Consider the following 23123-nt stretch of genomic DNA (forward strand, 5'->3'; position numbering starts at 1 on the left):
AAAAAAAAAAGAGTAACCAACATTATGTGATTCCATTTCATCATCTATTTATTCCTTAAACTTCTTCAATCTGGGTTTTGACATATACCTCTATAATTACTTTAGCTAATTGCCACATATAATGGATATTTTTCAGATTTAATCTGAACTGACTTCTCAACAGCATTTATCTTATTAACAATAACTTATTAACTTCTTTCTTCAGGCCAGTTTCTTCACTCTTAATTGAGACCATCATCATTCAGTTCTCCTTCTACTTCTATGGCTACTCTCTTTAAGCCTCTTAGTCTACTGCCATTCAAATGTTGGTGTTCCTCAGGATTCATCCATCACTAACATTTTAAAAGTTTTTTTAATATAATTTTATATAATTCCTTTTGAGAAACAACAAAAGCTATGAAACCATTCCCTAGAAAAAGTTAATTAAGATCATAGGCTGAACACCAATGTGTATTTCTTCTTGTGCCACAAATCTTTTTAAATAAAGTGAATACATTTTTACAAATAAGCACAAAGAATAAACCTATAATAGTACTGAAAAAAGAAAATGAGGACTTCAGGAGCAATTTTGAGAAATTTCTGAAGGTTAGAAATTTTTAAATAGAGAAACCAAGAGCACAGAAACCGTACAGAAGAAAATGAAGTCACGTTCATGGTCACCAGCGTGTTCTATACATAGCTACTTGGATATACCAAAGGTACTTCTAAATCAACATGTTTAACTAGAACTTAACATCGTCCCATAAACATATTTCTTCATTTGTGGTTCGTTTTCCTGGGTGTGGCAGCATTATCCATCTAGTCACTGAAGCCAAATCTCTGACCCTCATCTTTGCTTTTACTCTCTTTTCACATACATGCATTCTTCATGCTCTATTGATGCAACCTTTTAAATTATTCCTCAAAAATACCTGCTCTTCCCTCAGCTCTGTTTCATTACTTTAGTTCAAGGCAACATATTCTGTTGCCCAGAGTATGACAATGTCCTCCAACTCAGTCTCCCCTGCCTTCATGCTTGGCACTAACCCCTGATGAATCCATCTTCCACCACGCAGTCAAAAAGGCCTTTCTAAAATATCAATGAGATCAGACTATTTGCCTGTTCAACATTACACTGGTTCCCGTATTATCCTATATGTGTCATAAAAATCACTTCTTTTATACTGATGGCAGATATGAATAATTGATCATGACTAGAACGATCGAATGTCCATTTTGCCTGAGACAGACACAATTTACACATGTTGTTCTCATGTATTTATCAATGGAGCCCCTTTCACTCCCCCAAAAGTGTCCTATTAGGGACAATAAATTACACAGCCACCCAAATCACAGCAATTTTCCACTAGCTTGAATTTAAGTCAGAATCTGCAACACAATTTTTCAGGAAGCCACTCATAATTGATAAGAGAACAAGATTTTTAAAAATCTTATTTGCCATCCTTGAGATATAATACAAGTTTCTCTGCATGGCATACAAGATCCTCCACCAACTGATCTCTATCTGCCTTTGTAGCCTCGTTTTCTACCTTTTCCTTCTCACTGTTATACTCTTGTCACAATGACCTGCTTGTAGAGTTATGGAATATACTACGCTGCTTTGCACCTAAATGCTTATGCTCATGATATTCTTCCAAACCAGAACACTGTTGTCTTTTTTTTCTTTAAATCCTACACCTAGTTGGTCATGGTGGTGCAGGTCTATAATCCCAGATACTCAGAAGGCTGGGGTGGGAAGATCACTTGAGCCTGGAAGTTTGAGATCAGACTCGGCAACACATGAAAACCCAATCTTAAGGGGGGAAAAATAGACAAAAAATCCTATTCCTCTTTTTTATTTAAAAAAGCTTTATCTTACAGATAGAATCTTGCTCTGTTGCCCATGCTGGAGTATAGTGGCAGGCTCACAGCTCACTGTAACCTTGAACTCCTGGGCTCAAAGGATCCTCCAGCCTCAGCCTCCTGAGTAGCTTGGACTTGTACAGGCATGTGCTACCCCACCTGGCTAATGTTTTAATTTTTTTGCAGAGATGGGATGTTGCTATGTTGCCCAGGTTGGTCTCAAACTCCTGGCTTCAAAAGATTCTCCCACCTCAGCCTCCCAAAGCTCTGGGATTAGAGGTGTGAATCACCATACCCAGCCCCATTCCTCTTTTGAGAGATAATTCAGGCATTGCAGGCATTTCCTCCTCTTCAGAAATTCGCCTTTACATCCCTCGGTTATCTTCCCCATCTTTGATCCTAAAGCTTAGTCCTATTAAGTCTCTTAACCACATTGTATTAAAGTAACTTTCTAAATATTGTTCTTCCCACCTTAAACTGCCTGGCTCAAAGCAGTTGTTCAATAAATGGTTCTTGAGAATCACAAAATGGATGAGGGAATTAATAAATAATTGTTCTGCTCACGCCTTCAGCAACTCATGAAAATTATATTACTGCATGTACTGTTCTACATACCAGAGCAATTTATTTTCATAAACATTAAATAGTAGAACAGTTTATTTTTATAATTCACAACCAAACCTCTGTATACCTTCTCCTCTACATGTCATTCTTTCACAGCAAAATTATTGCTTCATATGGTAAGGGTAAGGGAAATTTTCTAGCCATACCTGATTTGTTTTACTCAATATTCTGTCAAACTTTGAAGAACAAAGACTCCTACATATAATTTTTGTTTTAAATCAATTGGAGAAGTGTAAATAGAATGAAAGAACACTGTAAATATGAAGAAACTGTAGCAGATACTTGGTTAATTTCATTAAAATGAATCATCTGGTATAATTTGCTGGCATTAATTTATCCACAAAAGTGCTACTGCAGGCCAGGCACGGTGGTTAACACCTGTAGTCCCAGCACTGTGGGAGGCTGAGGCAGGGGGATGGCTTGAGTCCAGGAGTTCGAGACTAGTCTGGGCAATATCATGAGATCTTGTCACTACTAAAAACGTTTAAAAAAAAAAATTTAGCTGGGCGTGGTGATACGCACTTGTGGTCCCCCAGCTACTTGGGATGCTGAGGCGGGAGGACTGCTTGACCCCAGGAGTTGAAGATTCCACTGAATCTTAATTATACCAGTGTACTCCAGCCTAGATGACAGAGCAAGACCCCGCCTCAAAAAAAAAAAAAAAAAAAAAAGCTACTCTACTTAGAATTAGTCTAAGAGTTCCTCAAGATCAGGAGGTACATCTCATTCATTGTGAAGTTAGTAAATGGCATAAGATGGGGTCCAGCAAATGTTTTCTGAATCTAGTCGCAAAATTTCAAATCAAGTTTAAACATATACTATTCAATTAAGAGAAATCAGTTCCACATATAACAGATACAGTAATTGCCTGTGTTAAAAAGCTCCAATAAGGCCGGGCATGGTGGCTCACACCTGTAATCCCAGCACTTTGGGAGGCTGAGGTGGGCGGATTACCTGAGGTCAGGAGTTTGAGACCAGCCTGGCCAACATGGTGAAACTCCGTCTCTACTAAAAAAATACAAAAATTAGCCAGGCATGGTGGCACACGCCTGTAATCCCAGCTACTCTGGAGGCTGAGGCAAGAGAATTGCTTGAGCCCGGGGGACAGAGGTTGCAGTGAGCCAACATCATGCCACTGCACTCCAGCCTGGGTGACAGAGCAAGACTCTGTCAAAAAACAAAAACAAACAAACAAACAAAAACCTCTAATAACGGCAATGTATCATCATTTTAATATTCTCTCTAAATTTGCAAAGCAGGTAAATAATACAGTCTTATTCATAACCATAGATTAACATAAATTTAAGGCTTCTGGGATACCAGTAAGGGCTAGGTAAGAAACGGGCCCCAAGGCAGGGTGTGGTGGCTCACGCCTGTAATCCCAGCACTTTTGGGAGGCTGAGGCGGGCGGATCATGAGGTCAAGAGATTGAGACCATCCTGGCCAACATGGTGAAACCCCATCTCTACTAAAAATACAAAAATTAGCTGGGAGTGGTGGCACATGCCTGTAGTCCCAGCTACTCAGGAGGCCGAGGCAGGAGAATTGCTTGAACCCGGGAGGTGGAGGGTGCAGTGAGCCGCATCGCACCACTGCACTCCAGCCTGGGTGACAGAGCAACCCTCCCTCTCAAAAAAAAAAAAAAAAAAAAAGAAAAGTACAGCATGGAACAAGACAGAACAGAGAAGGATACCCAGTTAAAAAGTTATGAAGAATCCTTGTGGGTTTCTTTACTGTATTAACACCTCAGGGCGGTTAATATAATCCAGAATTAGAATACAATATAGTTTCCCAAGAAAATTTGGCTGCAGAGTTCATAAGTATCATATGAGACCAGTGTATCCAACACTGGGAAAATAGAGCTTTAAATAAATTATTATAAAGTATTGCTCAACATTAAATAACAAGCATTAATTTTTTAATTAAGAAGATCAGTAAATTGTATATTCTATTTTGTTATAACAACTTACAAGGAATCCTTACACACTGTTGGTGGGAATATATTATGGAGGTTCCTCAAAATATTAAAAATGGAACTATCATACAATCCAGCAATCTCATTACTGGATATATATTCAAAAGAAATAAAATCAGTATGTTGAAGAGATGTCTGCACTCCCATGTTCACTGCAGCAGAATTCACAATAGCAAATCAGCCTAAGTGCCCATGAATGGATGAATGAAAAAAGAAAATGTAGTGTGTGTGTACACAAATACACATACAATCACAATGGAATACTATTCAGGAAATCCTGTCACTTGCAACAACATGGATGAACCTAGAGGACATTATGTTAAGTGAAATAAGCAGGAACAAGAAGATAAATGTCACACATTTTCACTTATATGAGGAATCTAAAAAAGATAAACTCAAAGAAACTAAGAGTAAAATGGTGGGTTTCGGAGCTGGCAGGGGTGGGCTGGAGCATGCATTGGGATATACTGGTCAAAGGGTACAAAAGTCAAGTTAGGAGGAATAAGTTCAAGAGCTCTACTGTACAACGTGGTGACTACAGTTAATAACACTGTTATAGTCTTGAAATTACCAAGTAGACTTTAAGTGTTCTCACTATAAAATATGACAAGTGTATGAGATAATGCTATTAAAGTCAGAGTTTGAGTCTGACTTCCTAATCTCTCAATATTTTCACAGATTTAGGAGAAATCAGGCAAGTCCAACAGAATTCATTACTTATAAATCGATACCTATTTTATAAAAAGTTATGTCCTTCTAAATAGAGATTTTTCTTATATAAAAGATACATTTACACGTGTACCACTGTATAGCTGCTCTTAAATGACCCTATGTAAATCACAGTGCAAAATTATATAACACAAATAAGAACTCCATTAACTTATAAAATCAGAATGCCCACCTGATTATCTGAGAGCCACATAGCTGTCAATTGCTGTAGCTTTGTAAAGCTAAAGGGCAAATTCTTTAATCTGTAGGAAAAAATACAAACAAAAATTAAACTTTAAAATTTGAGAAGATTTAAAATGAATGAGGGCTCAAAGGTTTTCTGAAAAATGCTATATAGTTGCACATGAAAATAGGAGAAAAAAATCTAGAAAAGTCCCATATAATTATTTGTACAGGACATAAGACAAAATATCTAGTTTTACAAGAATTCGTTTCAAAAATATTAATTCTTCAATTGAATCAATTCACCTGGCAAGAAAATGGACAACAGAATAACCTTTAAAAATAACAGTTAATTGTCCCTGCCTTAGAGAAAAGAACACATTAAGGAATGTCTCATAAAACTGCTTTGGTTTATTTGTACTCAGAACAAACTGTTATAGGAAGCACTCTTAGTGATAGTTTGATATAAAAACTGCACTGCTCTCTATTTGTGAGCCAGCAGTTATGTAATCTAGAAGACTATCCTAAGATGATAATGAGTAAAAACAAAGTACAGTCATTCATCAGTATCTGTGGAAGACTGGTTCCAGGATCTCCCTCAGACACCAAAATCTGCAGATGCTCAATCCCTTATATAAAATTGTATAGTATTTGCATATAACCTATGTACATCCCCCCCATATATTTTAAATCATTTCTAGAGTACTTATAATACCTATTAGAATACAAATGCTATGTAAACAGTTGGTATACCGTACTGTTTAGGGAATAACAATGGGAATGTTGGTACACGTTCAGTACTGACACAATTTTCTTCCAAATATTTTCGATCTGAAGTTGTCTGAATCCACACTTGCAGAACCCACAAATACAGAGGGTCAACTATAAATACTCATTAGAATACTAAACAAAAATATCCTATTTAAGAGGGAATTATCCACTTCAGCCTTGCTATCTTATGCCTAACTAGTCTTCCATGGCTTTCTTTCAAGGTAATTTGCACAACCTACTGTGAGTTGTAGGAATTAAAGGGTGAAACACTGACTTAAGAAAGCAGTGGTTCTTTTAAATAAAACAGAAGTTAGAATAACATAATTAGTCAAAAAATTGAGTTTAAATTAAAGCTCTACCTTATAAGCTATGTGAGTCACCTTAAATCTGAGTCTTAAAACCCTCCTACATAAAATGGGAATACTATTATACTATTTCATAGAGCTGTTTTGAAGACTTCACAAGACACTATGAAAGCAAAAAGTGAAAACACTCTACAAATGCAGTTGAATCATCATTAGTATGTTTACCTCAGGACAAAGTATAGACATTCTGTTTTTAACTTAAACATTGTTCCAATTTACAACCCTAGTGATCAATTTGCTCTGCATCTTGGCTTTGCTGAAACCAGATTTCTGTCCAGAAAAATATTAGCAACAGACTAGATGCATTCCAAAGTTGTTTTGTTAAATAGCAATATTAAGGTGAAGATGTGACTTTAGGAATAAAAGGTAACTGTAAGGAGAGAATAAGGAATATATAGCTAAGTCAACCCACAATGAACAGTAACAACCACCGTATGATAAATTAACATCAGAAAAATTAGACCACTCCTTGTATTTAAAGAAAAAACAAAAATACACACTTAAGACCTCATTTAATGTTACTGATAAGTTCCTGGAAACCACAGCTTTTGCAAAACTGTGTGTGGCAGGTCCTCAAATAATGTCATTTTCTTAAAACACTGATGAACAAAAGAAGTGATTTCATTATATGTTGTTTCACTGAAAGTCACACTTTCCAAGAGCCTATCAGTAACATTGAGGACTTACTATGTATATTTAAAGAGAAACAAGCACTAGTTATTCTATTATATATCATATGAAACTTAATTTCATCTAACCAACATCTCCTATAAACCAACTGATGAATATAGTATCACAAACCTATTGTCACTTAAATTAATGACTTTTAATTTTTGCATATCACCCATTTCCTCTGGAAGTGTCTCAAGTTTATTGGAATGGAGAAACAGCACAGTTACATTTTTCCAGCTTCCAATCTGAAAGAGAAATATAAACTGAGGATCAAAAAATTTGGCCTACAGGTTGATCAACACACAAAAACATCATTTTTGAAAGTTATGAAATATACTCCATATTTATAAAAAAAATAATGATTAGACTTTCTAATTATTAACTTTTATGTACATAAAGCATTTGGGAACCTCTTCTAAATTAACATAGCTAATTATTATTCAGAAAATAAATAACTTGATAAACTATTTTAGAAAGAAAATAAATGAAGCCACACTAAATAGCTATAATGAAGACAATCAGAAAAAAATGAAAAGACAAAAATCTAGATAAATCTAAAATACATTACCTCTGGCGGCAACTGTTGTAAGTAATTATGATCAGCAGCAAAAGTTCTTATGTTAGTAAGCTGCCCAATAGATGAAGGCAAAGCTTCAACTTCATTGAAACTACAATCCAGTTCTTCTACTGATATTAACCTTTAATTTAAAAAAGGAAATATATATTATTTTTTAAAGGTTTCCTATATATAATCCAAAATTTCAGAACATACAAACATTTGAACTCAACTTTGAAAACCTAGTGAAACCATTTCACAAAGCTAAACTTCACCAATAATAAGCAGGTCTGACTATCAAACACACACTCAACCTGTATACTAATTACTTAAATGTTTACAAAATCTTTAGGTCATTTATGCAAATATCTGAAAATATGTATGGCATGCTGACCTGAAAGTAAAATCTTTGAGGGTGTATACATTCACAAAAAACTTACCCTCCTATAGAGTCTGGCAGATACATTAACTGGTTTTCATCTATTTTAAGAGTTGTTATATTCTTCAACGAACCTGAGGGAAGAAACAACATACAATTTTTCAGCTTAAAAAAGAAGCAAGTCCACCAACAGTCATTGTGAGACATATTACATCTGACAAGAATTAGAAACAACTTTCCTAATAAACTTATCTAAAAGAGATACCACTCCCAATCCCAACATTCTATTCCCTTATCCTGTACTTTCAATCTTCATCCACATCACTATTTAACACAGTGTACATCTGTTTATTAACTCCCACTAAAATATAAGCTTTACTGATAGTAGCAACTTTTTCTCTTCCTTGTTCACTGTTGTAGATATGCTTCTAAAAACAATGTCATGGCACAGAAAAAACAGACAATACAAACTTGTTGAATTAACAGACTAAAGAAATGGTAGTATGAAGGTAGTTCATAACAGGTGTGTAACAAACTATTCCATATATCCTAATACTAAAACAGTAAAACATTTTTTAAGTTTAAGAAGTGTTGACTAAATAACAGTAGAATCGTAACAAACTTACAAAAATGTAGTTTAGCTAAAACCACCATGTGATTTAACTGAGAAAGATACAAAAATATTTTTGGTTTTTATATTAAAACATCAAAAAGATGTCAAGATTGAAGTTTTGGGTCCTTTCATCAAAATAATTCAATTCCATTGACATATCATTGAACAAGCAACAACACAGACTCAATTATAGATCTCTCATAATCTGTTCAACTGATCTGTTTTCTTGTCTGTCCATAATGAAACAGGAATGAAAAAAGTTACCAAAATAAAAGCTATGAGAATAAAAGCTAACAGTTAAGCCAAATTTGGATAAATTAACTTATTTCAAAGAATTTAAATATATTAGAAATAAAAAAGAGATTTCCTTAGAGTAAATAAAAAACAGTAATATCAACAAAGGAGCAAACTGTACGACTGATCATACCAGGAAAAATTCAAATAAAATCTGTTCCTGTGGTAATGCAGTATAATTACCTCATAACAAGTGAAATTTGAGATTATGTGGAAGCCTTGAATTTATTTTGATAAAAATTGCATGAATTTGAAAGCAATACAAACCTATAGTCTCAGGCAGCTGCTGAAGTGAATTGCTTGATAATAGGAGGTCTTGAAGGTTTTCACATGCTGAAATTCCTTCTTCAACCATTTCAATATTATTTTTAGAAACATCCAAATACGTGAGCTGTTTCAAACTACCAATAAACTGTAAGTAAAAAAAGAAAATCTAATGACTCTATTAAGATTAGTAATTTGTAAAAAGTTTAAGCAATGAACTTGACACCAAGTTTTAATTCAAAATTAAATGTTAATACAAGAAAGAAGACTCTCAGGCAGTTTTTAAAATGCCATTAGAAATGTATTCAGTAATAAAGCTAAGACGTTCTACTAATCGTAGCATAGCAGAAGTGACAAAGGACATATTCTTTGGGAAGTCAGTTGTCGATTACCTCCTAAGGAGATAGCATATATGGGGATTCTTGTGGTTTTTTCATGGGAGTAAACAATTTGTCAGTTGTTAAAACAGAAAGCTCAGGAAAATATCCGAGTTTACCAATTCCTTGGGTAAAGCAAATAGGGACATAAGTTCAAGTGATACCACTGGAAAGGACACACTCAACAGTATTAAAAGGAGACTTACAAATGTTTATTATGAGAATTCTTAGATTATAATCAAGAACGTGCTCATGGAAAAAAATGTAATTTGCTTCTGTTTAATAAAGAATAATCCAATTTCTTTTTATTAATTAAAAGTAATTATAAAAGATATAATTCACAAAACTGCAAAGGAGAGCCAGAAATAAGTGATGCCATTTAAATTTTCATATACATACCCCTGGAATAAAAGTCAGTCTATTAGCATCCATCCAAAACTCTTTCAATCCACTTAGTTGCTCAAGTACTTCAGGCTGTTGGGATTAGGGTAGGGGATAGCAGTAATTCAATTAATTTATATGAATGTCTTTATCTGGCAAAAGAAGCCCTGGGAATTTCTAATAACCCTTAGTTTCAAATCATTAAATAAAAGGAGCCAGGAGAAGGAAAAAAAAAAAGAAGAGCCAGGATGTGAGCCTTTCTACTGCATTATACTGACTACAGTAAAATTATTAATGGAGAAATCGAAGAGACATTCCATAGAAGTAGATTACAAAAAACGCATTTAAGCTTTGGATTACACAATAGGGTCAAGTTTTTATATAATTAGTAAAGAAATAAAAAATAGGACTCACTGCTTAGAAGTATAAAATAACAACATGCACTCATTCATTATCAGTAAGAAGATACAGCCTTTTAGAAAATAGAAAAATTACAAATGTTCCCTGGTGACATTCATTAAGAGGGAGATAAAAGACAACATGCATCCTAAATGTCCACAGTCAGGGAAAGGTACATAGACAAAGTCATAACCACATGATACAAATATACTGTAATTTAAACCTCTAGTAAAAACTTCTAATTACATGGTGGAAAATTCTTTATAATATGGTGTTGAGGACATCAAAATTAATCCAAGTGTTGTGGCAGACCTTCATATCCATGTAAAATTTGCTCCTGGGCATTGTCCCTTCAAAGCTGCCCTCTTCAAAGTTATTTCTATCACCTCACAAAGCCACGTGCAATCAACGATCATGTGATGGCACAGAGTACCATCATATCTAATAACCATAGTTAACAGTCATACATAAAAGGCATGTCAACCAGATTTACTGTTAACCTATAAATATAGATAAGAATCCCAGATGTAACTTGGATTAAAAGAAATTTCCTTTTGTGCATTCTTGTAATAATTCTACTGTAAGTTTTAAAAAGTGTATAATGTTAGAAGACCAAAATGGTACAAAAACTAATGATGATTTTGAAAGCCTGTTGGATTCTTAAACTGAACAAATGAGAATTTTGAAATAGTCAATATGCAAACAGATTAATTCATACAGAACAAACACTGAGAAAGGACATAATAGATAAATAATTTGGGAAGCACAGCATGTATTTTAGAGAATGAGGTACTCCAAACTACCATGTTCCTCCTCAAACCTCAGCTGAAATTTATAATATTAATACAATAGCCACAGGGCAATACTATAGCAAACAGTTTTAAGAAATTCCTATGCTTAAAACTATCATTTGTGAGCTACCACAATTTTAAACAACAAACTTGTAAACTAATTTAAAAGCAATAATGATACTCAGCTGGATATGTTCCTCTTCAAAAAAAAAAATCTAGCTTATTTTCTGAGTTCTTTTGGAAAACTCACTAGAGACAAAAGCTACTTAAACACTACTCCTTTCCTTTTGGATTCACCATCATAGTGCACTCGGCATACAAAGTACAAACAAAAAGGTTCTCATTACTACTTCAAAAATAACAGTTGTTTCACTCAATGATTTTCCCCTTAGCTATTAAGTAACATAGAGAAGTATCTTATTACTGAATAAATTCACAAGCCATACCCCATGGAGCTATCTCTGATTCAGAACTACTTTTACCTGCTGCATTCCAGACTGATGTTTCTCACTTATAATCACTCAAATTTTCTGCTTCCTATGCTAAAAATTGTTTAGGTATCTCTTCCATGGACTTCTCATTGCTTTTACATTTTATGCTCATCTGTCTGGTTAATTTTTCTATCTGCCTGGAAAGTTCTGGCTAAGAACTTCCATATCTTATAACTAAAAAAAAAAAATAATTCATAGATTCCTTAAAAGGTTCGTGCAGCACTACAAAAAAAAAAAAAAAAAAAAAAGGCAAACCTTTATCCAATTTTTAAAAGAAATACATTAATTTTCACATTTTGTTCTTCATCAAATATAAGAACTTAGGGAAAGTGAGACTGATGAGAACTTACCACTTCCGTGAATTCGTTACTTCCCAAATCCAGTCTTTCCAGCTGGGTCAGTCTGTTCATGGTTCTGTTCATAATGGAGTAATGAAAAATTAACTACAAAAATATCAATTACATGGAAGCTTTCAAAACATAGTCTAAAACATTCTTATGGAATATGTAATTATTTATGGGCTTTCCATGTTGATAAAATAAAAATATTAATTTTCTAAAAAATTTTAAAAGTTAGATTTCTAGATAAAATAGATGATCAGTTATTATCTTACTTTGTCTTCTCATTGGTCTTTTCATTTCTATTTTTAAGAAGCAACTGCAACAAATTTAAACCCACAAGCCAGAATACGAATAATGAGTTTCTATTTTTTCACATAATAAATTTTCATATAGTACAAGTCAGCTAATAAATTTTGGCAGATGCCTCGTAATTACTACCATAATTACAAAAATTCTTTTTCAAAACTGCTCATATATTTGTAAGACTTTAAGATAACTGTAACTCTGAAAATTAATATTCAAAATGCTAACAGTACATGTATTATTACTCCCCACATGTTCAAATTAAATCTAATACAATTCAAAATAAAGTTATATTATATGAATCACAAATTAGTAGTTGACATTTATTTTAAATAAAAGCAATAATATACCATTCTTAACATCCAACTTAACATCAACACTTCACTGAAACTACAGGAACTTGAAAGATGTACAAACCAGTTTTGTAATGAAATAAACTATGCTGCACTTTTATCTTTTATCTCTCCTTTTACAAAGGCACCTTTTGAAACTAATTCAAACAAATATTTATGCTCTTAAGTTGCTATTTTTGTATAACCTCTATTATTTAATATAGAGATGCTACCAGTTACCCAGATAAGAAATTCTGTATTAAGGATTTTGTAGGATATGACAAAATGAGAGCAAAATATAGTTACAATCACAATATCAGTATATGACATTAATGTTAATACTTTGAAAATGAGTATCATTTAAAATCCACAGGCGCTTCAAATTATGGCACGAAAAACAAACTATTCCTATCTTTTCTGGAATTTTAACAAAAATAAGTGGTAAGTAAAATAAAACTCAGTTGCAACATTTCTCCATCTTTTTAGTTAAAAAATATAAGAACAAACACCATCATTGTAATGAAACTGTCATTGGTCTACATTAGAAGCGAATTTTCCCTTTACATTTTAAATATGCCATTCTGTCATCAACCCTTCAATTCATCTCATAATGCCAATTTTTATAAAACTGCTTTCACTTAGATTTACTAAGTGCCTATTCTCAGGTACTATAATTCTACTTCCTTACTCATATCTTTCCCCAGAAAACCTGTAAGTTCTAGCTTCCTTCATAACAAGCGAAAGGTTGTTTCCAGGATCTTTCTCCAGATGTATAAAGTCACATGCTATGATAGTAATTTCCTATATTCAAATAACTATACCAGGTGGAGATTTGCAAAAAGTAAAGAGGATTGTGAGGAGAAAGAGAAGACTGAAAGAACAAAACATAATCTTACATTTCTTGCTTCAGTATTGTTATGACAAGATAACAGAAAATTCACATGCAACTATTGAGCACATAATGTCAATGGCGTAACAGTTTTAGAATAGGGTACAAAAATGAAAAGCAGTGCATTGGAAAAATTCAATTACAGATGATGGCCTGGAAAAGTTAAATTTTAAAACAATTTTAGGAAAATGTGAGTGATACAGATATGTAATAGAAAAGAAAATATATTGTCATGTCAAAAAGTGTCTCAATCTCAACTCTCTGTAGTTAATAATGACAACTGTGGCTATACTCAAATACTTTAGAAATCTCAGAAGTAAAACTGCATCCTAGATTAAGATCTAGCCGCCTATCTCAAGGAGAAAACATAAACAATATTCCTCAGATTTTCTCCCATCTGTTTCTAAAACTCATCTGTATTGAACTCATTTTACTTTCTCCTCTCCTCAAAGGAAAAGTAAAACATCTTTTGTGTTCTTGGTACTAGTTCTCTCCAATATTCTTTAGGTAGCATTAAATTTCACTTAACTATATATCTAAAACAACAGCTCTTTCCATTGCTCTAATCTTTGATATAGTCATATAACCTAAATGCACATTACTTTGTAATATTTACAACTATATCCTCTTGTTTGTGAGGTCTCAAAAGTTATAATCACGCAAAAACAATTAGGAAAGAGAAAGAAAGAGCATCCAAATTGTAAAATAAGAAGTCAAAATTAGCCTTGTTCACAGACAACATGATCTTATACCTAGAAAAATCTAATGACTCCATCAAAAAACTGTTAGAACTGATAAACAAATTAAGTAAAGTTGAAGGATACAAAATCAACATGTGAAAATCAGGAGGATTTACATATGCCAACAGCAAACAATCTGAAAAATCAAGAAAGCATTCCCATTTATAGTAGTTACAAAAAATATAAAATACCAGCCAGGTGCAGTGGCTCACGCCTGTAATTCCAGCACTTTGGGAGGCCTAGGCAGGCGCATCACGAGGTCAGGAGATAGAGAGACCATCCTGGCTAACATGGTGAAACCCTGTCTCTACTAAAAACACAAAAATTAGCCGGGTGTGGTGGTGGGAGCCTGTAGCCCCAACTACTCAGGAGACTGAGGCAGGAGAATGGCGTGAATTCGGGAGATAGAGTTTGCACTGAGCCAAGATTATGCCACTGCACTCCAGCCTGGGCGACAGAGCGAGATTCCATCTCAAAAATATATTTATATATATATGTGTGTGTGTGTATATATGTATGTGTATACAGTTATATATGTGTGTGTGTATATATATATACACACACACCTAAGAATCAGTCTAAAGACATGAAAGATCTATACAAGAAAAACTATAAAACTCTGACGTAAGAAATTAAAGAGGACACAAAAAAATGGAAAGATACTCCATGCTCATGGATTAGGATAGTTAAAACGACAATACTACCCAAAGCAATGTACAGATTCAATGTCATCCCCATCAAAACACTGACATTCTTAACAGAAATATTTTTAAAATCCTAAAATGTATACAGAACCACAACAAAAGACTCCAAATAACCACAGTGATGCTGAGCAAAAAGAACAAAGTTGAAGGTATGACACTACTAGACTTCAAAATGTACTACAAAGCCATAGTAATCAAAACAGCATAGTACATAGGCACATAGACCAACGGAAAGGAATTGAGAACCGAGATATAAATCCATGCATTTACAGCCAACTCATCCTAGGAAAAGGTGCCAAGAAGATAAAATGGGGAAAAGACAGTTTCTTCAATAATTGATGCTGGGAAACTGGATAACTATATGCAGAAAAATAAAACTAGACCTCTATCTCTCACCATACACACAAAGTAACTCACAATGGGTCAAAGACTTAAATCTGAGACCTGAAACTATGAAACTACCAGAAGAAAACATTGGAGAATGTTAATTCCCAATATCAGTATCAAGGATACTGGTTTGGGCAATGATTTTTTTGTGTAAGACCTCAAAAGCACAGGCAATCAAAGCAACAAAAATAGACAAATGGGATTACAGCAAGCTAAAAAACCGCACAGCAAATGAAACTATCAACAAAATGAACAAACCACAGAACGGGAGAAATATTTGCAAAGTATCCATCTGACAGGAATTAATAATTAGAATACATAAGAAGCTTCAACAAATCAATAGCAAAAAAAAAAAAAAAATTATATTGTAAAATACACCAAAGATCTGAATAGACATTTCTCAAAAGAAGACATACAAATGACAAACAGGTATATGAAAAAATGATCATCACTAATCAGAGAAAACTACAATGAGATATCATCTTGCCCTACTTAAAATGGCTTACATTAAAAAGATAGGCAATAACAGACGCTAGCAGGGATGTGGACAAAGAGGAATCTCTGAACACTGTTGGTGGGAATATAAATTAACACAGCCACTATGGAGAACAGTACAGAAGTTCCTAAAAAAAAAATTAAAAATGGAACCATCCCACAATCCAGCAATTTCACTATTGGGTATATATACAAAAGAAACGAAATCAGTATACTGAAGGGTTATCTGAACTGCTATGTCTATGGCAGCACTATTCGCAATAGCCAAAATATGGAATCAATTTAAGTAACCATCAACAGATGAATGGATTAAGAAAATATGGTACATGTACAAGATGGAATATTATTCAGCCATAAAAGAGGCTGCCTACAGTAACATGGGTTGATCAGGAGGCCATTACATTAAGTGAAATAAGCCAAGCATGTACTCACTCATATGTGCGAGCTAAAAAAAGTAGATCCCAGGCGGGCTGTGGGGGCTCACGCCTGTAATCCCAGCACTGTGGGAAGCTGAAGAGGGCAGGTCATTTGAGGCCAGGAGTTCAAGACCAGTCTGACCAACATAGCAAAACCCTGTCTCTACTAAAAATACAAAAAATTAGCCAGATGTGGTAGTACATGCTTGTAGTCCCAGCCACTCTGGAGGCTGAGGAACAAGAATCACTTTAACTCGGGAGGCGGAGGGCGCAGTGAACTGAGATCATACCACTGCACTCAAGCCTGGTCGACAGAGACTGACTCTGTCTCAAAAAAAAACAAAACAAAAAATGAAAAACAGATCTCATGAAGATAAGAGTAGAATGGTGATTACCAGAGGCTGAGGAGCGCCAGCGGGGAGGAAGGAATGAAGGGGAAAGACTATAAATGTATTTATTACCACTGAACTGTACACATAAAAATGGTAAAGATAGTAAATTTTAAACATATTTTACCTCAGTAAAAATGTATTTATAAGGCTACAATCATATCTTAAAAGGAGAAAAGAATATCTGCAAATTCACTGAGAGTCTAATTTGAATCTCTAAAAGGTGTTAAAATCAGTTAATTACCTATGATATCACATAGTAATTGCAGGCTTAGCTATTACAGTAGACAATTTACATCTTGTTATTCAAATCTCTTAGAAACCAGTCACGTTTTTAGCTAAGGAATTATCAATGAGAGTGTCAAATCTGCAATATATATATATTTTTTTGAATTTTAATATGGATTATAATTTGACTTTAACTTATACTCACAATCATCACTATAAACATTCATCCCTGCATAAAACAATTACTCAAAACATTGTCTTTTGGAATAAAAAATAAGACACAGTCTGTGTCCTCACAGATAATCATGGGAAACCAAGGGGAAAGATATACATGCACATACAAGCATGTTATATGCTGGTCAGGGAAGAAGAGAGTGACATACAATAAAAATAGATCGAGCAAATACTGTTAACAGATATAAATATGTTAACATTATCCAGCAAATACTGTAACAGATATAAATATGTCATAGAAGCTGAGTAAACAGAACATCTCCTGGGGTAACTGGAGACGTTTTCCTTCTCAAGAGGTGAGAAGTTTGTTGTTTGTTTTGAGACAGGGTCTCACTCTGTTCTTATGCAGTGGTGCAATCGTTGCACACTACAAGTGCAAATTCCTAGACTCAAGAGATCCTCACTCCTCAGCCTCCAGAGTAGCTGGGACTATAGTTACATGCTACCATGCCCAGCTAATTTTTTAATTTTCTGTAGAGATGGGGGTCTTGCTTTGTGGCCCAGGCTGGGTGGGCAAATCTTGATGATCCAATTTCAACATGAGTTGACAGATTTTTTCCATAAAGGGCCAGAGAGTAAATATTTTAGGTCCTGTACACCTAAAAAAGTTTAGAGCCTACAGTGATAAAGCAGTGACAACCACTCTAACACCAACAACAGATGCATACAGTAGTGACAACTACTTTATCACTGTAAAGCAAAAGCAGTCACAGACAATACGTACATGAATGCATGTGGTTGTGTTCCAATGAAACTTTTGTTTACAAAACCTGACAGTGGACTAGATTTAATCACAGACTGTAGCTTGCCAACCCTTAAAATGTAACACTATAGCGATGCATTCATAGTGTTTTAAGATATTTGGTCAACGAATGGCCACAGACTACAGTGCATTTTGAGTTTGTAGACCTGTTTCTCTTATAATTAAATCTTTTTATTTGCTCCTGGATTGCCATTTCTTGTTGTTAGCTTACCATTAGGGAACCAATCATCCCATTTCTAATTTACAACACACTAGAAAGCCAGACAATCAAGTTCTACTGTTACCAGGCTTCACGTGAAGATCCTATGGATCTTTCTAATGAGCAATATGTGTATGAACTTTAGTAGACAAATCTGGGATTTCTACTCAGTATTGAGGTGGGCTTTACATACTTATTATTTTGACTTTTACGTCACACACAAGACTGCATTTCAGAGAGCTATAAATCATTACCAACACAGTACCACGTTAAACACCAACAACAGACACATACATTTCAATATTTTAACACCACTAATTAAAATATGATGACCACACAGTCAAGATTTACAAATAATTTGCACCACATTTTAGGTAATAAAAATTTACATTTTTAAAGACTTAATCATTAAAAATTATAAATTAAGTTTTTTAAAGAACAGCACCTTTACTTACTTAGGCAACATTTTTAACTGGTTTTCTCTAAGCTCTAATATTTGGAGTTTAGTTAATCTGCAATACAAAAAACAAATCACGTATCTAGGACAAAGACAATGAATTTAATAAATTAATGTTATATTCTAATGTTTTAAAGGAAGCAATATAATTGTGTAATTACTATATGCAAAGTAATATATTAGAAATTACAGAATACAACATAAAATACAAAGGAAGAAAAGACTATTTTTGCTCCTCAAAATTATGGTCAGAGGAAAAGGGTTAGCACTTCTACACATTTTCAAAGTGACAAAGTGATTATCTCCAAGAATCAATCCTCCGGAATTTCATACCTTTTACCAAAAATGCTCACAAAAATTGTTAACTCTTGGTAGATTCAAAAACAATAATGCAACTCTAAAGTGCTGCCCTGAGAAGAAATAAAGAAACAAAACGAGGAGGAGAAATCCTCTGGCACTTCATTGATGTACATTCCACTAAAACTAGAGAGAAAATGAACAGACTAAGTGATGCAAATGCCAGATACAGAAGAGGAATCTGACAAGAACATCAATGATTTTTACATAAAAGATGGCTATAAAATTAACATTTAGTTGACTAGCATTTTCTCTAGTAGTTAAACTCAGTAATAACTTCATATCTATTATTCATTCGTCTGTTTAAAAAATTACTCAGAGATTTGAGGGTGGCAGGGAGATGATGAGGTCACCCCCAGAAACAGATTCCCTTTTCTCAAGAATTTTGATTACAGCAGGGAAGACAGATAAATCAATTATTAGATCATTTTAGAATGCTAAGAATACAGCTTTCAGTATCTCAAGCATACAGAAATTACCCCCATTGAAACGCTGTTTTGGCCACCTAAAAAAACATTTTCTTTTTCCTTCAAACTCTCACTGATTATTGTTTACTAGGAAAAATTAATTCAAAGCCACCAAAGAGACTATAAAAGTCACAATGCTTGGGAATAATTTAAAAAGAGCCTATGAAACTGTAATTAGTAGTACTACCAAAGCAGCTTATAGTTTTGTAAACTTTATAAGAGCTAATAATAAAAGGTTTTAGAAGAAACCATAATTTACCTGCCAAAATTAGCTGGCAAGAACTCAAGAAAAGCATCATTCAGATACAACTGGGTTAGGTTTAACAGCTGAGAAAATCCATCAGGAAGCCTACATAAAATACCAGAATTTAAATTAAGTTCATGTAAGAAATTCAGCCTTTTACTAAAATCTAAGACTCTCATATTTTTCCAACAGACAGAAAACAGTCACTTCTTTACTTTTATAAGAGCCCCTTCAAAGATTTGCCTTTTATAATAACCTACTTGTTTCAATGTATCTTCATCACATTGTAAACAGAAAATGAGGCAATATTTGTTTTAATAATGTAAAATCTGAACAAAACACTCATCTATGAACGAGCCACAATACATAAAAATGTATTTAGGGTACAACTCTGAAATCAGCAGGCACTCTTGAAATCTGTCTTATCTACTCTCAATCAAAAGGACTATCAAAAGGACTAGATAAGAATTTCTAAACCTTGGTAGAGAAATTTTGGGCTGAATTTTGTTGTACCTAGGCTGTCCTGTGCACTGTAGAATGTTTAGCTACAGCACTGATCCCTACAAACTAGATGCCAATAGTGTGCATGCACGCACACACATACCCCACTATGAAAACCAAAAATGTGTCCAGAAACTGCCAAAAGTCTCCTGGGGCACAATAGCCCCCAGCTGAGAACCACTGGTTGAGATTACTTTCAATTTCAATATTTGGCTCCTGAACAATTTTAAGACTATATGATTTTATAATAAGCAAACGAAAAGAAATAACATTTAAAGCTAAATGACGTTAGGGCCATGTAACAATCTACACGTGTTAGCTTTACTTCTATTTTTTGTTGATTATGAAACAAGTAAAGATCTAGAATTTGATGCTAGAGCAATATTTTCAAATGAAGAGACTATGCATAATCTTTACATGTTGGTTCTGGATTGCTATGCTTCTTTCATCTTTTGCTTCACCGTTCCATTTTTGCAAAATTTAACAGCCTTGGTGCCAGGAAAACTTTCTGTTTACAGTCATCACTGTCATAAGGGGACATTCACAATCTCTGATACACTGCAACCAATCATATATTGTTGTTGTTGTTATTGTTTTGTTTATGTTTCCTGTTGTTTTGCCTTCTATCAAAATTGTGAAGAAACTTTTGGTTTCCTTTACTGTTTTCAGAAGTTTGAAGGTACCACACACCTGATTTGAAGGCAAAGACACTCTTCTAGGGTGTAAATAACACAGAGTGAGGGAATGTGGATTCTACTCTCATTTCTGACATTATCTGTGAGACTTGGAGCAAAACACTCTCACTATCTGTTTGGGATCACAATTTTACGTTAGTAGTATATGGGGTTAGAGAGATTATTTAAAAGATTCCTTTTAAACTCTAAAATTGAAATTTTTTGTATAGACAAGACTGATAAAAAATTTTTGTTAAAATATGTACAATAATATCTACTACTGTTTCATAATTGTTTTATTCACAAAAGTAATTTATAATTCACCTAAGAACTTACTTGGAAATAGGGTTTACACTGGCCTCCACAACTGTCAAAACTTTACAATTTTTTATATTTTCTGGAAACTCCTGTATGCCTAGAAAACAAAGATCAAATTAAAAGATTACAAAGGCCAAAAATAACACTAACAATAATACATACCTTCCAGATTCTAAAGTAATATACCAATTAACAAGTAGATGAACTGACAACATCAATGTGAACTAAACAATGACCTCCACAACAATTTCTTTATCTTTCCTCCTCGTTTTATTTGCCTCTTTATAACTGCTAATTACATACTGCTAAAAAACTGATTTTTACCTTTCTTTCTTTCTTCTGAAAATTAGTGCCTTCTCCATGTGATGTTAAGGACCTAAACTGTAGAACATTTAACATTCTTTCTGTTTCTCTCATTTTTTTTAAAAAAAAGGACTCTTTTTTTATCATTTTTATTTGTTTTTAAGAGGGAGTCTTTATCTGTTACCCAGGCTGGAGTGCAGTGGGGCGAACTAGGCTCAGTGCAACTTCTGCCTCCTGGGTTCAAGCAATTCTCCTGCCTCAGTCTCCTGAATAGCTGAGATTACAGGCACCCGCCACCATGCCCAGCTAATTTTTGTATTTTAGTAGAGACGGAGTTTCACCATGTTGGTCAGACCAGTCTCGAACTCCTGACCTCAGGTGACCCACAAACCTCGATCTCCCCAAGTGCTGGGATTACAGGCATGAGCCACCCCACAGGCCAAGAATTGTTTTTTAAATGCTGGGCTCTTGATTGAGCTGGTTCCTAACATACATAAGCAAAACTGAAAATAAAGCTGCAGATAGAAGAGGAAGACAATCTACATCAGATATGCCAGTGGATATATTGCCTGAAGGCAGCACTGTCCACCCTAAGATAATGAAACACTTTCTCTTTCCTGCACCTATCCTATTTTTCCTAACTATATTTATATTCCCCTTTTCTCAACCTTTTCCCTTCACATAACCCAGTGTCATGCCAAAAATATTAACTGCTTTAAAATGCAGTGATTTCTTAATACTATGATAGATATATTCAATAGATCTATTAGACATTTCAGCTTTGGAGTATCCTAGACGAGTGCTTTTCAAGCCAAAAGAGGTAAAGGATCACGGTTTTTAAATTTTCCAATCTGTTGTGGACCAATACATTTACAAAACACTGTACAACTGGAATAATATCAAACTGCAGTGAAAGATTCTGAGCATTTCCTCATTCCCTGACATTATCACAGCCAAAATAAAGTAATAAATAATATGTGGACTACCATTGGTCCACAGATCAACTTTAAAAAGCACTGTTCTAATCTAAATTAAAGGAATGCTAATTAATAACATTTAAGACATTCCAAAAATGAATTTTACATAGTCTGTGTTTGTAAGATCCATTGCTCCATTAACATGATATGATTAACAGGATTGTCATTAGAGAACCATTTCAGACCCTTTCGACTTCATCACTACATGATTTTAAGTAAACAAGTTTACCACAATATCATATATAGAATGTCAGGTGATGAAAAATGAATGATGCAAAATCACCAAATAGGAAATGACACAGTAGTAACTGTTTCAGTCAAAACTCATCAATGGATGCTAAAAATTGTGGGTAAAAGTATGATGAAAAACAGGGTATTAATAGAGACTCAAAAGATTATTTCCACACGACACTTAGCAATTAAAAGGGAAAATTCACTTCACAGTAGAGAAATCTGACAAGCACCACCTTAACCTTCAAAATTGCTTGAAAGTTGGCATTATCAGTTAACATCATCATAATGTGGCAACTGATCTGAGATGTACTGAGAAACAATATCATATCACTTTGGACATATACTTGCCAAAAACACACAACCTGAATTTAATCATAAGCAAGCACCAAACGAATCCAAATTAAGTAAATTCTGTCAAATAAATGGCCAATAACTTTCAAAACTATCAAGGTCAAAAAAAGACAAAGGAAGACTAAGGACCCATGA

At 34.1% G+C, this 23123-nt stretch overlaps 1 protein-coding gene across 5 annotated transcripts in view; it reads right to left on the bottom strand.

Moving 5' to 3' along the window:
- Positions 1-23123, bottom strand: part of ERBB2IP (erbb2 interacting protein) — a 149987-nt gene that overhangs the window by 48864 nt on the left and 78000 nt on the right. For all 5 annotated transcript variants that reach the window (XM_011966741.1, XM_011966743.1, XM_011966740.1 and 2 more), the window contains exons 5-14: positions 21142-21220; positions 19646-19735; positions 18561-18617; positions 12036-12099; positions 10023-10097; positions 9250-9394; positions 8137-8209; positions 7709-7838; positions 7270-7385; positions 5343-5412 (exon numbers count right to left, since the gene is read on the bottom strand). In XM_011966741.1, coding sequence (XP_011822131.1) covers positions 5343-5412; positions 7270-7385; positions 7709-7838; positions 8137-8209; positions 9250-9394; positions 10023-10097; positions 12036-12099; positions 18561-18617; positions 19646-19735; positions 21142-21220 — 899 coding nt within the window. The remainder of the gene's footprint in view (positions 1-5342; positions 5413-7269; positions 7386-7708; positions 7839-8136; positions 8210-9249; positions 9395-10022; positions 10098-12035; positions 12100-18560; positions 18618-19645; positions 19736-21141; positions 21221-23123) is intronic.

Source organism: Mandrillus leucophaeus, unplaced genomic scaffold (assembly GCF_000951045.1).
Source record: "Mandrillus leucophaeus isolate KB7577 unplaced genomic scaffold, Mleu.le_1.0 Scaffold771, whole genome shotgun sequence".
In the NCBI taxonomy this organism is placed as follows: Eukaryota; Metazoa; Chordata; class Mammalia; order Primates; family Cercopithecidae; genus Mandrillus; species Mandrillus leucophaeus.